At 40.1% G+C, this 15,757-nt stretch overlaps 1 protein-coding gene across 1 annotated transcript in view; it reads left to right on the forward strand.

Annotated features, from left to right (window-relative positions):
- The first annotated feature begins 10,525 nt into the window (after nucleotides 1-10,525).
- The window catches only part of adcy2a (adenylate cyclase 2a), a 141,759-nt gene continuing 136,527 nt past the window's right edge, over nucleotides 10,526-15,757 (forward strand). The window contains exon 1 of the mRNA XM_016232739.1: nucleotides 10,526-10,952. Coding sequence (XP_016088225.1) covers nucleotides 10,575-10,952 — 378 coding nt within the window. The 5' untranslated portion in view covers nucleotides 10,526-10,574. The remainder of the gene's footprint in view (nucleotides 10,953-15,757) is intronic.

The raw sequence follows: 15,757 nt of genomic DNA on the forward strand, positions 1-15,757 counted from the left end.
GAACACCCCTCAGGTGGGGCCAATTGTCTGAAACCCATATGAATTCACACACATTTATTGGCAGGTGATGTGGGCACCTCCTCAGTGGTGCTATGTCACTCACCTAATAATAGTGATCCATTAAAGGGGTCATATGATGCGATTTCAATTTTTCCTTTCTCTTTGGAGTGTTACAAGCTCTTGGTGCATAAAGAAGATCTGTAAAGTTGCAAAGACTAAAGTCTCAAATCCAAAGAGATATTCTTTATGTTAAGACTTATATAAGCGAAAACGCCTCGTTTAAATATGCCCCCACATGTCTATGTCACTGTGTGGGAAGATTTGCATAACACCGCCCAAATGTTCACACAAAGAAAGAAGGCGTAACTTTTATTCTTGCTGCAGTATTGTTGTTGCCACCGCCGCCATGTTGTGGAGATGCTGTGTGTTTCGTTGTGAAAGTGAAACTACTTTGTTTGGCCTTCCAAAAGAGGACGATATCCACTTCGTCATGCCTAGAGCTGATCCGTGCTGTTATTTTTTAAATATAAAAGATATAATGTTTTATATTTAAAGAATTTGTCACTGACTATTCAAACACGAGTTTTAAGCAGTATAGAGTAGCGCTTGTTGTTTTTTGTTTCTCCGATCACAAATGCAGACATGGTTTTATGTTTAGGCGGCGCGATACGCAATGCGTAAAAACACAGTATAAGTCATTATAATCAGTAATTATGTCCCCACTGGATGCAACAAATGCCTCGTTTGTAATGGGTTTTATTGGTTTTGTCTCGTCGTGCCGGGAGATGGCGTCACAGTTTGGTAAGGGGCTGTAACAAAGTTCGTAGTTCGGGAAGGAGGCGGGAACCGGTGAACATTTAAACAAAACTTTAATAAAATAAACAAACACAAAATGAAAGTAAAGCGGCAGCCCCTCGCGGACGACTGCAGCACACAAAACACAAAAAAAAATCCAGTCCTGGTCCTCTCTCGTCTTTCACTGTCGTAACTCCTCCTTTTATCCTTCCGGAGCTCCTCCGTGGGACTCGAGACCGGTGAGTGGTGCAGGTGTCGCTCATTATCAATTATAATTGATAATGAGCGACATTATGAGCGTTCCCACGGCTCTCGGCCCCGCCCCCACTCGTCACAGGGGTGTAACATTCCCGTCACACGCTTGAGGTATTCAGCCAATCACAACGCACTGGATAGCTGGCCAATCAGTGTACACCTCGCTTTTCAGAACGATGAGCTTTGTAAAAATCGATGCGTTTCAGAAAGGCGGTGCATACAGGAGCAACAATAATGTACATTATGTGGAAAATAATGTTTTTTATTTTTTTAAACCTTAAACCGCATAAACACATTGCATTACACCAAATACACAACATAATGTTCTTTTCAGCAACGTCATATGACCCCTTTAACAGATTATCTTACTTCAGAAGTGGTTTATCTGGCCTGTGCTAGTTATGCTAGTTAGGCTTCTATGGAACTTGCTTTCATTCTCCTCATGGTGAAGTACAACTTCATCATTGTCAACTGCTGTGCTCTCGTTTCATCGCAAGCACTGACCCTCACAGCAAGTGTATGAAATGCCTCAGTTCTTTCTTATGCATGTGAGGCTATTTATGGTGCTTCTTGCTGCAAATTTGCAAGAATTTTAAGCTTAAAACTCTCCATGCAAGGCTTGCTTTCTTTGAAAATAATTCCTGTGCTTTCTCCCGCTGGTCCTTTTCTGAAGCTGTCAAGGCTCCTCAATAATCCACGTCTTGGGGATCGAATGTGGAGCTTATGGCTATGGAGGCTTTCTCTCTTTCTCTTGCCCAAGCACTCTCGCTGTGTGAATTCACCTGTGGAATTTGTTCATGATTATTTATTTCCCAGCCCGGAGGCACATGAGGCCGTTTCCTTCACGGCCTTCTGCGGCCTACACTGAGCTTGTAGACGTGCCATCTTTCTCACCCTGGATAATTTCCTTCTGCTCCTGACGGGCTGTCATGTTATATTTAGGATGGACAACATGACAGTGATGTCTCCCATGAACTGCCAGGGAGGTTTGAGGTCATGCACCCTGAACAGGCATGTGCATTGTCCCCTCTTTTCGCTCAGGGCCAATACTTTTCACTGAGAGCGGTTCACATACAGAGTGCTTTGAACCTCGCAGCGGACTTCCTTTTGAGACAGCAACTCATGTCAGGGGACTGGATGGTGAACCACCAGACAGTGGCTCAGATTTGGAGTCTCTTTGGGGAGGCAGAGGTGGATTTCTTTACATCGCAGGACTTGAATTAATGTCCCCTTTGGTTCTCTCTGTTTCACCTGGTGCTCCTGGGGATAGACTCTATTACTCACTCTTGGCCGAAGCTGAGACTGTATGATTTTCCTGTGGTCAAACTGATCCATGCAGTTCTTTGCAGAGTAAAGGAATGCAGGATTAGACTCCTGTTGGTGACCCCGTTCTGGCCATCACAGACTTGGTTCTCCTCTTTCTCACTTCTCTGGTGGAGCAAACCCTGTATAAGATTCGAAGCAGGAAAGACTTATTGTCTCAACTCCAGGGCAGGTTTTGGCACCCTCATCCCAAGATTTGGAGGCTGTAGGTGTGGCCGATCAGTGGCAAGCAGTAATATCTTCTGGGTTACACTTTATTTTGATAGTCCACTTTAGACATTCTACTAACTGTAATGGCGCTTTTCCACTGCGTGGTACGACTCGGCTCGGTACGGCTCAGTACGGTACGGCATGGCTTGGTTCGGCTCGGTTTGCGTTTCCACTGCAGTTTAGTATCGCTTTAGAATGGGCGGGATTATTCACATGTCATTATAGTTGTGCCGCGTCTATTGCCGCGACTCCTAAAAAAACGTTTTCATTCCGGCCCACCAAACTCTCGCTGGATCCGCTCCTCTGCTATCAACGAGAGGAATGTCTGTTCTTCCGCAACAGGGGGAACAGCCACTTTTTGGTTGTTAAAAAAAGGTGCGCTCGTTCAAAACAGTTGCGTTCGATCCTTCGCTGGCTGTGCTGATTTAAATCTAGCGGGTCTGTTTGTGTCTCATGTCGCAAGTTCAGTGACGCAGGTAGTGACGATTTTCTCCGGCCAATCCGTGATCAGCAGAGTTTACACATCACGTTTTGGTAACGGTACGGTACGCTTGGAACCCCAACCGAGGTGGTACTAAAAAAAGTACCAGGTACCAGGTACTGTACCCAGTGGAAAACCCCCAAAAAGTGAACCGTACCGAGCCGTACTGTGCGTACCATGCAGTGGAAAAGCGCCATAAGTAACTTTGCAATTACATGCCAACTAACTCTCATTACAGCATTTGTAGACTGTTAGGTAAGGGTTAGTAGAATAAGTTGCCGTACATGAAAAGTTACTTAGTCAGTAGAACGTCTGTTGAACGACCATCAACATAAAGTGTTAATAGATATTAAGCAGACAGTCTACTAATACTATAATGACTGCTAGATGACATGTAGTTACAAAGTTGTTTATAGGTAGTAGAATGTCTAAAGTGGACTATCAAAATAAAGTGTTACCATCTTCTGATCTTCCTGTTGATGTTCAGGAGAGCATGGATAATGTTCAGACTCCTTCTAGGAGGCTTTATTTTTTTCAAGTGGAAGGTTTCAAGTCTTGGTGTACATTCAGTGAATCCAGTAAGGTGCCCAGTTGGCTCAGTGCTGAAATTCCTGCAAGAGAAGTGTGCTGCCGGAGCAGCCGTGACTACTTTGAGGGTTTACATTGCAGCTATTGCTGCCTGTCAGGAGTTGGACGAAGTTCCCTTGGGTAGGCTTTGTCTGGTTTCTTCATTTATGCATGGTGTTAGGCACTTGAGATCTGTGTGTCCTGTTACTGTCCCTTCCTGTTTACTTGTCAGTCATCCCAGAGGAATTATCGGGACTGCCTTTTTAACATTTAGAGTCCACGTCTGACTGGATTCTAACCCTTTTGGCGCTTTCGTTAGCTTTAACCTATTCCCAAGTGTGCAGGGGATCTGCAGTCTCTCTCTCTGTGAGTGAGCTGTGCATGGAGTTTTCCCCTGGTCTTTTGAAGGTGTTTCTGCAACCTAGGCCTGATTATGTCTCTCTCTCTCTCTCTGATTATTTATATAGTACTTTTTACAATACAGATTGTGTCAAAGCAGCTTTACAGTATTACACAGAAAAATAGTGTGTCAAAGGAACCTAAACTCCATCGTTCTCCCATAGACCGACCAAACCAGCAGTTTAATTCCAGGCTGCAACAGATTGTGCAGAGGACTCATCTATGGATGTCTAAGAGACGAGGTCTTCGCAGGAGATCTGTCTCTGGGGCTCACCTAGTTGTCATGGTCTTCAATGACATTCAGAGCTGTCGCCTCTAGGTGCTGATCCACTATCTGGACTGGATCTGGATGACTGCATTGACCATCTGATCTGGATACAGACTAGATCTAGGTGGCTATGGTGACCTTGGAATAAGAACAAAACAGACTAATATTAGCACAGATGCCATTCATCTTACGATGTAACAAGTACATTGGGTGTTTTGGGAAGTGTTGCCAGTTCCGGTGGACATAATTAATACAGCCTTACAATCCTTGAACAGATTTGAATAATAGAAATTTGTTAGTGTGTTACGGGCATGCCAGGTTAAAGAGATGGGTCTTTTATCTCGATTTAAACTGACACAGATTGTGTCTGCCTCCCGAACAATGCTAGGTATATTATTCCAGAGTTTGGGCACAAAATAGGAAAAGGATCTGCCGCCCGCAGTTGATTTTGATATTCTAGCTATTATCAAATGGTCAGTTTTGAGAATGCAGCGGACGTGGAGGACTATAATGCAATTATCCTTAAACACATCTGGATACCTTGCAACCACATCCTCTGCACAAAGGCCTTTTATTAGCCTAATCTTGCCCTAGTTTAGCTTAATTTTACTGAGCCAATCACACCCCAGCAGGCTTGGCCATGTTCCTATAACAACAAGTAAGCAATCTTCAGCTGCCATAGGCAATGTTCACATTCACAGCACTCATTATGGGAATGATTTTCCCGGTATACGTTCTCAGTTTAATGGGAGACTCCCATAATGCTGGTGTCTGATCATTAGACCATAACTTCCCATAGGTCTCCTCACTGATGATCGATGCTGACGCTCCTGTGTCTATCTCCATCTAAAAGGGATCATTGGATGCCCATTTTCCACAAGTTGGTATGATTCTTTAGGGTCTTAATGAAAAATCTATAACATACTTTGGTTAAAATTTCAATGGTAGTGTAAAAAAATACATCCTTTTCACCTTGTCGAAAACAGCTGTGTTCACAGCGACCCGTTTTGGTGCATGTCCCTTTAAATGCTAATGAGCTCTGCTCACTCCGCCCCTCTCTTCCGTTGGGTGACAAACAGTTCTCTGAAGCTGTAAACTTTAGCTGCATTCATCGTGGAACTTGCCAACTTGCACATTATTAGGAATGGCAATTTGCAAAGATTCATAAAAAATAAACTTCTTCTGTAGGTGAAGCTGTATCATGAATGATTTGCGTGAACATAGACGCATTTAGGTAGATTGGGGTGGCACATTCCCTTAAAAAACTAAATTAATCCTCTGCGTCTTCAGCAGCTCAGATGTCAGGAGTAAATGACGACTGCTATGTTCATTATTACATCCAACAACATCCTCAATCGCTTAGGAAACATTCTTGCCTACACCTGCTCTGGCATCGAAACAATAACGGACTGTTGACAGTTCACTCAGGGCAGGTCTATGCTTAAACACCAGTGTCAGCAAAATAGTTTTTAAATTAATTAAAAATATTTAATACATTATTATTTAATTGTTCTTGCTGTAGTCTTTCAGTACAGTACTAAAATTAGTTATATTAGTCATTTTATTATAAATTCAAAATCAAAACGTGAAAACTAGGGAGTGGAAATGGCAACGTTGGGGTGGCCACGGCCCTCCCTGGCCCTTCCTTGGAGGCACCACTGTAGAAGTAATGATTAGACCTGATAGTGGAGTGTAACGATCCTTTAATGTTGGCAGTGACATTTTTGGCAAAGCTCAAAATGTTCCTATAAATGGGTGCTATGTTTCACAAAGTTTAATAATAGGACAAGATTCACTGTCAGGCACTGAGGGGTCTGACCATTGTTCACTTGTATGCAGTGTCTGGACAGCTTCCTGTTGGAGCATAGGGCAACATTTAGTCATACTTCACATCTAAACAATCATTACTGCAAAATTAAGGCCTCCATGATTTGATTTATTTGAGTACTGAATATCTCTCTGATTACAAGGAACATGGAATGGGTCATTCTGTATTCAGCAATTTTATATTCCTCAATAAGACATCTATGATTTTGCAAAGTTGTTTACAGACTCTCCATGTTGTATTTTGGGTCAGTGAACCCAATTATATGTTCTGAGTATGTGAGTTGATATCTATATGAACTGTCCAAACCCTTTTTGTCATTAAGCTGAGGTCATACAAACGAATGAGGTTTGATGAAGGTTACACGGAATTCAGACAAGCAGCTCCCAGCTATGCCAAAATCACAGTGATTAACTGTGTCATTAGTACATGTCAGGGTTTCTAAACCATGACATTTCAGCATTAACATTCAATCAGTTCTTACCTCAGTATAATCAGTATAATTCCGATTCTTATTACTCAGGTGCACAAAACAATATCTGACCAAATTTACAGTTTAATAATTTTGTAATCAATATTAGAGAACTGCATTAAAGTCTCCCAGTATGAATATCAATGTTTTTCTTAACGCTCCTACTGTGTTTTAACTTATAGGAGGCACTTCAAGTTGAATAAGTTCTATTCAAAAAGAATGAAACAACATCAAATTATGTAGCTGCGCTAGAAATAATTCAGTTTGACAGAATGAGCTAATTTGAATGAGTAGACTTCCTTCATGTTCTATTTTCAGACATCAGGAGAATAATGTAATGCTTGGTATTTTATTGTGACATGGTATAACAAGAATTATACCATGTCACCATGTCGCCGGCATATCACCCTGTAGCCCAAGACTGGTCACCCACTGATGCTAATCAGGGTTGAGCCTGGTCAATACCTGGATGGGAGACCTCCTGAGAAAACTAGGTAGCTGCTGAAAGAGGTGCTAGTGAGGACAGCAGGGGTTGCTCACCCTGTGGTCTGTGTGGGTCCTAGCGCCCCAGTACAGTGAAGGGGACACTGTACTGTCAAAAAAAGCTCCGTACTTCGGATGATATGTTAAACCGAGGTCCTGACTCTCTGTGGTCATTAAAAATCCCAGGATGTATTTCGAAAAGAGTAGAGGTGTGACCTCGGCATCCTGGCCAAATTTGCCCATTGGCCTCTGACCATCATGGCCTCCTAACAATCCCCATGTCTACTGATTGGCTTCATCACTCTGTCTCTTCTCCACCAATAAGCTTGTGTGTGGTGGGCATTCTGGTGCAATATGGCTGCCGTCACATCATCCAGGTGGATGCTGCACACTGGTGGTGGATGAGGAGACCCCCCCCTCATAATGTAAAGCACTTTAAGTGCTTAGAAAAGTGCTATATAAATGTAAGAAATTATTATTTATTAATATATATGGCCAGAGCTCTTTTCTGTCCGCTGCATTCTTTTCCTCCAGATTATTTTCTTTTTTTCTTTGGTTTCCACTAAAACAAAATGAAAAACAACAACATATAGCTACTGTGAATTTGTGGTCTGCTCTCTCGATTTAATTTAGAATATATTTTCCATGAATATTTCACTGGAATGCAAGAATCTATCGCTTTTCTTCCCAAAAATCTTCACGTCTCTTTCAAGGTTTGTTTTCACATGGATGCATTTTACTTCTAATCCATATTACTATGTTGCTATGTTTCTAAGGCAGGTAAATACAATATTTGTTATCCATCAAAATGACAGATATCATGTTGAAATATTATCACTCAATGTTAATGTTGATGGATATTTTTGATTAAGTCAATGTATGTTAAATAATACAGTGATATTTAACATGTTTGTAATATTTTGGGGGTTATTCTTAGTTTGTTGAAAGTAATATGTTAATACTTTTGCACTTAAATTTTCTTTTAATGTTAGATGGTTGAAGGGTGAGTAAAATAATGTGACCTCATTGTAGCCCAGAGTTTAAAAAAATGCTTATGATTGTGTTTATGGAGCAATCCTTTAGCTCCTGGTTAAGAGTTTAATAGAAGTTACTCCCTTAATTCATGCAAAGCATCACTGGGTGTAGAAAAAGAATACATTTAAATACATTAAAAAAGAATTCAGAAACATCCATCCAAAGAGACCATTATAGCAATCTTCTCTTTGAAATCCTCTACTTGTGCTATCTAACCTTTAGGTGGGAAGGCATTGCTGCATTTTTTAAATTTGTTTTGTGAGTCAGTCAATAAGGTATCCCAGGTCTGCTGTCTTAAAGTAGGAATTAAAACGCAGCTTCATGCTTTAAGCCATTTATGTTATGGGTTTTATATAGACTAAAAGTCTACAGAACAAGACAGCATTTGAACAATTTAGGAAATATCTATGTTGACTGTAATTTTTCTCCAATTAATTTTTTCTACAAAAAGCATATTTTCAGCTCTTGAAGACATTATATTTACCAGCTCTTAAACTGATTATGGGCTTCAGTGCTTCAACAGTGGACATGAAAGCTGATAATTTGCAATAATTTTTCTGTCCCCAGCAGAATCCATTTGGAAGGCCTCAGACTGAGCCTTTTTTTTAAGATCATATTTATAAATGGCAGGTTGTCTTGGAAGAAGAAAAATGGTCACTGACTGCAACTTCTGTGTGGTATTCTTTCTCTTGTACTCATTGCAAAGCTCACCAGTATCTGACAGCCACCTTAACGACTAAACAAAGAAGCCGGGCGAGGGAAGAAAGCTATCCTGACATTTGGAAGAAAGCTGAATCTAGAAGCTGTCTAGGGAGATGGGGGTGGAGGTAGTACAGATGAAGGAGAAGGGAGGCACTGCATGGAAAAGACAAGAGAGTTTAATCTAAGCCTGTAACGTAAAAGAGCTCATAGCTGTGGTTAGTGTTATTCTGGTTACCAAAACAAAACAAAACAAAAAACAGCTGTGGATCATTCAGGTAACAACACAGTACTAAGAATCAAGCTTATGTAAACTTTCAAATTTTTATAAATGCAATTATTTTCTCGTGAACTATATGTAAACGTCTTTTATGCGAAATATCTTATTCAGGTCAGTACTAAATAAAAAAATAACATGCATTTTGTATGATCCCTCTTATTTTTATAAAATAATGATCATTTTGCAGATTGCAAGAGAAAGTGTTTGTAAAATATTGACCACCTTGCAACTATAGGCTATATAAATTTTTTCCAGCATTGTTGGGACCTATCATCCAGTCACAAGGATTTTCCTACCACTGCCAAGAAAACCAGACCTTTACTATATTACAATATTCCCCTGCCTTAATGTATGCAGGAAGAAAATCTCTGCAAATGATCCAGAATTATGTTGGTAAGTTCTTTAACTAACCCAAGAGTGCTTATTACACCTCTCTTTGTCTTGCTTCACTGGCTGGAGGTGGCTCAAGTTCAAGTCACAGATGCTTGTGTACAGACCATCCACTGGCTCACTACCCTCCTACTTCCTCTCACTTGCAAATCTACATTGCCTCCAGAAATCTGCAGCCATTGAGTGAGTGGTGCCTCATGGTATCAAAACAAATCGGCACGAAATTACTCTCTCAAATTTTCATATTCAGTGTATTTATTTATTTATTTGTATTCCAGCTCCTGGAAGACTATACGTGGCCACACTTTGCTGTGTCATTGTCCTAATGGACCACTTTCTCTTTGTCTTATTTGATGCACATTTACTGTGTGCATGGCTGCATGCTTTATAATGCTACTGTATACTGTCTGTCTGTTGTTTTAAAACATGTACATATTTCCTGCCTACAAATTCCAATTCCATCTTCATCTCAAAATGAATGCTAAGAAATTTAATTGGGTCTCATGAGAATGCAGGGATTATAGATCGCATTGTGGTTTTGTTCAATTAAAATCCCCCCCAAAAAGTATCTTTAGACATATTGTGCCAGGTGTGACATTGCTGACACCTTTTGTGTGCTACGTGACAAACACAACAGCAAAAATTAGATTTGAAAGTTCCAGCACAAGGGAAGGACATACTATGTTTATGATACTATTATGTTGCTTTTTTGAGCTTGGTGGTATAAACTACAAACCATTTCCTTGTATGGAAAATGAAAGCTTCTACCTTTCACAGAGGAAAGAAAATAATGCAGGGCTGAAACATCTTAAGGATCAGTATATGATGACAATTTTTTGATGTTCCAACAAAACCTGGCGCATCATCTTGACAGGAAACGCTTCCCACCCCTCCATCCCTTTCTGTCTGGCCTTTCTCTCTGTCTTTCTCACTCACATTTGCTTTCTCCCTCACTGCTTGCCTCAATCCAGACCCTCCCTCTCCCCCTTTTCTCTCTCTTTCTCTCCCTTGCACATACATACTCGCGCACACACACACTGCTTCCTTTCACTCTCACTCTGACAGTCTGCAGTTCAATATGTTGCCTGAGCAATGCTGCGCACCACAGTGGAAGCCATCCTGCCGGTGTACCGGCCGCGCACCACAACCCGAGCATCAGTGCTCCATTTGAAGGACCTGTGTGAAGAGGAACGCGACCCTCACAAACCCCAGCCACTGCCAAACAGAGAGGAACACAACGCCAGCTCCATGTGGAGGGAGGCCATGCGTAAGAGGAGCTACTTGCTGGAGAGGACAGGAGGAGATGTAACAGGAGGAGGAGGTGTGCGTGGCCGGAGACAGAGGTCCCCAGACTGGCTGTATGATTCGTACCATCGTATGAGCCAGCAGCACCCACTTATTGTTTTTCTGCTCCTCATTGTGATGGGTGCCTGCCTGGCTCTGTTGGCTGTTTTCTTCGCCTCTGGGCTGGTGAGTGTTTGGAAACTGGGGAGAAGGTAACTGGGGAACAAGCAGAAAGGGATGGGAAACAGTGTTTGGGTTGGTTGAGGGAGAAAGCTCTGTTGCTACTGTACTGAGCAAGTGACACAGGAAAATGTAAATGTAACTTATTTCCTAGTGATTATTTATTTAAGGGTTTCTAAAACAGTTAACAAATCCTCTACAAGCCCAAAACTGGATTTTTCTTGCACTGTGTATTAGAAAATGTATTTCCTGTGTCCAAAAACCTCACACTTTAGAGGAAGTTTCTGCCAGTTGGCACTGTTTGTACTGATTGCAGCAACCATATGTCTTTGTTTACCTTATGCAGTATGTAATCACTCTCTTCAAAGCATCATTTTTGTGATTCATGTTAAAGTGATAAAGAAGCAGCAGGGAATAATCGATGTATGAAAGGAAAGGGAGCACATTTGGAAAAACAACAGACATCATCATGGGTAATTAAGCATAACAGATTAAGTAGAAACTATTAACCTGACAACAGTTACTTTAATTTTTGACTCCTATTCAATTTAGCTCAGCTGGAGCAAAATGAAAATCCTTGTGACTTCAAACTTATTGTTAAATAAGATTGTGCATTGCCCATTAGCTGTTGAATTTGTATTATATGCACAAAAAAAAGAAAAAAAATTCAAATAAACTCTGTAAATTTAAGTATAGAGCATAGTTTATGTATGTATTAATTTTTTTGTTTATTTTACAGACTCTGATTTCAAAATGAACATTCTGGTAATCAGATGGTTGGGTTTTGTGCTGATACTTCATAATAGCACCACTGATTCAAGAGTTTGAAATTCTACAAGATTCTATATGTGCCATTTGTAGATGAAGCTTAAGGAGAAACAGAAGCTGTAGTGTTGTAACAGTGTCTGAATTAGAGTTTTGTACATATATTGCTGGCCCACATGCTGAGACAGTTTACAAAGGTTTTCCCAGAAGTTGAGGTATTTTCATCATCATTTGTGTAAAAAGCAGAAGTCACATTGACAAGATACATGAGCATGTTGCTGCCATGCTGTCTGAAATTTGTTTGCTTTTCCCCTTAAATTTAAAGCCAGTCATGTTAAAAATATCTGGAATATACAGGGAAATGTGAGTGGTATACATTTCACCTGATTAAATCAGCTTTAATGCATTAGGGAGATCAGGGAATGAATAAGTAAGCGACATTTCACAGTATGACATCAACCCCTGTGTAGATACACACTCTCAATGCATGCGCTACTTTCTTTCTTGTCTTTTGACTGCCTGACCTAAATCTCACATCACAGTGGCTGTTGAGCCTGCCTTGGGTTGCCGCAATGCTCTGTGACTCCCATGATTGCACACATCACACTGATTGTGAAAAAAGCCTTGGAGCACGATTGCACTCTCAGGGCATTTTTTTATGATCCTACTCTGAATCCCTGATGATTTAACCCCCCCCCCCCGACCTGTTTTCAGTCAGACTCACACATCCGATAAGTGGCTGCAGGACAGACGTTCCCCCTACATACTTTGTGGAATTTAGTAGAAGATTGTGCTTGTGGGTTTTGCCAGTTGCAAGCTTGCTCTGTGTTCTCTATGACAAAATAGATAGAACAGCGCTACCATAACATCTTGATGTTGTAATAGGGACCCTACATCCACCTTGATAGAATTTCCCTGCAATTTTTATCAGGGATTCCATTTCTAATGTATTCCTAAAGCTGGACAGCATCAATTATGAATGAGTCTTCGGTAGTTTTCCCATGCTATTAGTGGTTTTGTGTGTTCCGGCAATGAATTCTTCAATGTTGAATTTGGCGGCAACAGTGGGGATTACAGAAAAGAGAAGCAAATGTTAAGGCTGTGAAACAGCCAGATGAGATGCCATGAAAATCACACCACGTCCCCATGTGGTGACACCATGACTTTTAACAACGCATTTTGTAGCACTTTTTAGAAGAGTGTGGATATAGAGGTGATAGCAGAGGTTTAGGCCCAATCCCAATTCTATTTTATACCCCTTCCCCTTCCCCTCCGCCTACCCCTTGTCCCTTGAAACAGAGTGTCAAGGGGTAGGGGTGAAAATATTCCCATAAGAATTGGGACACCACTACTATACGTCACACGTCATCATACGCTGTCTAGCTCCTACAATACACACACATACTGGTGTGCTGGTGTGCATTAGAGCCTTTAATTACCATTCTATATTAATGCACTGCTTACTGACACACACACACATATATACAGTATATATATATATATATATAATGATATGATGTTAGTTAGCAAATATTAGCGATTTTTTGCAAACATTTCTTTGATTAACATGACCGTAAATATGAACTCACGATTGAATGTAACATAAAACAAATGATTACTTTTCGTTAAAATCTTTATTAATGCCAAAAATGCTTACATTTATGTGTCTTTTTCTTCGCTCGGGCAGCCATGTTGCCCCTGAAGCCAGTTTGCGCTGAGATAATTCAGACCCCTTCGTTTGAAGTGTGGTCCCGAAAAATCTTCGTTTGAAGGGCTATCTGGCCCTTCCCCTTACCCCTACCCCTCCAACCAAAAGAGAATCGAGACACCCCTACCCCTTCACGTGAACGCGCAAAATGGAGGGGTAGGGGAAAGGGGAAGGGCTAAGGGGTAGAATTGGGATTGGGCCTAAGTGTTGCTCCCTGGGGTCGACGGTCGCGCCGGCACGACCAGCTTACTTTTTTTTAAGATCAGTGTAAAAGACACTAAACATACTCTGTCGATTTTTGTCACACAAATAAGTGTTATACATCATTCGAAACTGTTAAGTGTCTACTTTTATTTGTGTACACTCACAATAACAACAAAACTTTGTGCTTTCGCAAAATAAAGAAAATAAACAGGTTGCGCATTCTGTCTTCTCTGTCTTCGCGAACTGCTTTTAGAAACTCAGCGAATACATGACACACAGACATGAGAAATATATCTATAGAAAGCTTGAAGTGTCTACTTTTAAATGAAGTAAATCGTGTTGAAAACAAATATTCTGTGATAAAGTAATCCGTTTGAAACCAACGCGATGTCCAGTTTCTCCGTCTGATCTAGTTATTTTTAATGTGACCATGCCCACGAGCTACTTTGGCTTTTGTTATAACAATCGTCCACATGAGACTCGCTGCATGTAAACGAGAATTCATCTAGTTCATGTTGGCTACTGTTTGTTTCTGGAAAAAGACAGGCTGAGAGGAATAACACAGGATTTACCTCAGAAAAGGAACAAGATGCAACGCGCAACCTGACTCAGCCGAGGAGTCCATTCTAATGAGTAAGTAATGTTTATTTTTTGAATTAGTTTACCTGTTATTGTGGCATAAACTTGAACACATTTACTAGTTGGGTTTTTCCCAAACTATAATTCCTGATTAAATTTTTATTTTAATCGAGTGAAACATTTTGAATATGACAGGCACTTCATTGTATCTAAATTTCTTACGACACGATGATGTTTTCATGCTCTATATAATATAAAACAATACGATATAAAAGTAATATGAGTGCATGAGGAATGCTACAATTTTAAGAATGTTTAGACCATGTTTATTATTAATACTCTTTTCTCAAATATATTATATAAATATATTTCTATAGATGTTTACTGTGCTAAACAATAATAATTTGTTCCTCTGAAATGTTCTTTTTACGGTAACACAAACAAAGCATGCGTGGGTCTATGACTACAAATTATTGTTGCCTTCTCACCAAGCTGTTTGCCTATTTTCCTGTAGCCCATCCCAGCCTTGTGCAGGTCTACAATTTTGTCCCTGGTGTCCTTAGACAGCTCTTTGGTCTTGCCCATAGTGGAGAGGTTGGAGTCTGATTGATTGAGTGTGTGGACCGGTGTCTTTTATACAGGTAACAAGTTCAAACAGGTGCAATTAATACAGGTAATGAGTGGAGGATAGGAGGGCTTCTTAAAGACAAACTAACAGGTCTGTGAGAGCTAGAATTCTTGCTGGTTGGTAGGTGATCAAATACTTATTTCATGCAATAAAATGGAAATTAATTATTTAAAAATCATACAATGTGATTTTCTGGATTTTTTTTCTCATTTTGTCTCTCATAGTTGAGGTATACCTATGATGAAAATTACAGGCCTCTCTCATATTTTTAAGTGGGAGAACTTGCACAATTGGTGGCTGACTAAATACTTTTTTGCCCCACTGTATATATATATATATATAGGTAGTTGAAGTGACATGGCATTTTCACTGTCCCACAGGATAAAAATTAATATAATTAATTAATATTGTCGTTATTTAAAATACTGTAAATCGTTAAACATTTCTTCGTCCTACGTGGAACTGTTGTTAAAAAAGCTGCAGTGCTATTCGATTTTTCTTTTTAATTTTTGAGCCAAATGTCAAAATTGTCCTATGGTGTGACTGTCCCAAGCATGGTTCAGTAAATTACAACTTTTATAAATTAAAAAGAAAAGCATAAAAATTTTAATAAACACACCCGGCATAATTGTACAAGTGTCTATTTTAGTAAATGGCAATCATTTTTTTCATCTACAGTGGGGCAAATAAGTATTTGATACATTGCTGATTTTTCAAGTTTTCCCACTTACAAAGAATGGAGAGATCTGTAATTTTCATCGTAGGTACACCTCAACTGTGAGAGACAGAATCAAAAAAAAAATCCAGAAAATCACATTGTATGATTTTTAAATAATTAATTTCCATTTTATTGCATGAAATAAGTATTTGATCACCTACCAACCAGCAAGAATTCTAGCTCTCACAGACCTGTTAGTTTGTCTTTAA

The sequence above is a fragment of the Sinocyclocheilus grahami genome, unplaced genomic scaffold (genome assembly GCF_001515645.1).
Source record: "Sinocyclocheilus grahami isolate Dianchi unplaced genomic scaffold, SAMN03320097.WGS_v1.1 scaffold418.1, whole genome shotgun sequence".
Lineage (NCBI taxonomy): Eukaryota > Metazoa > Chordata > Actinopteri > Cypriniformes > Cyprinidae > Sinocyclocheilus > Sinocyclocheilus grahami.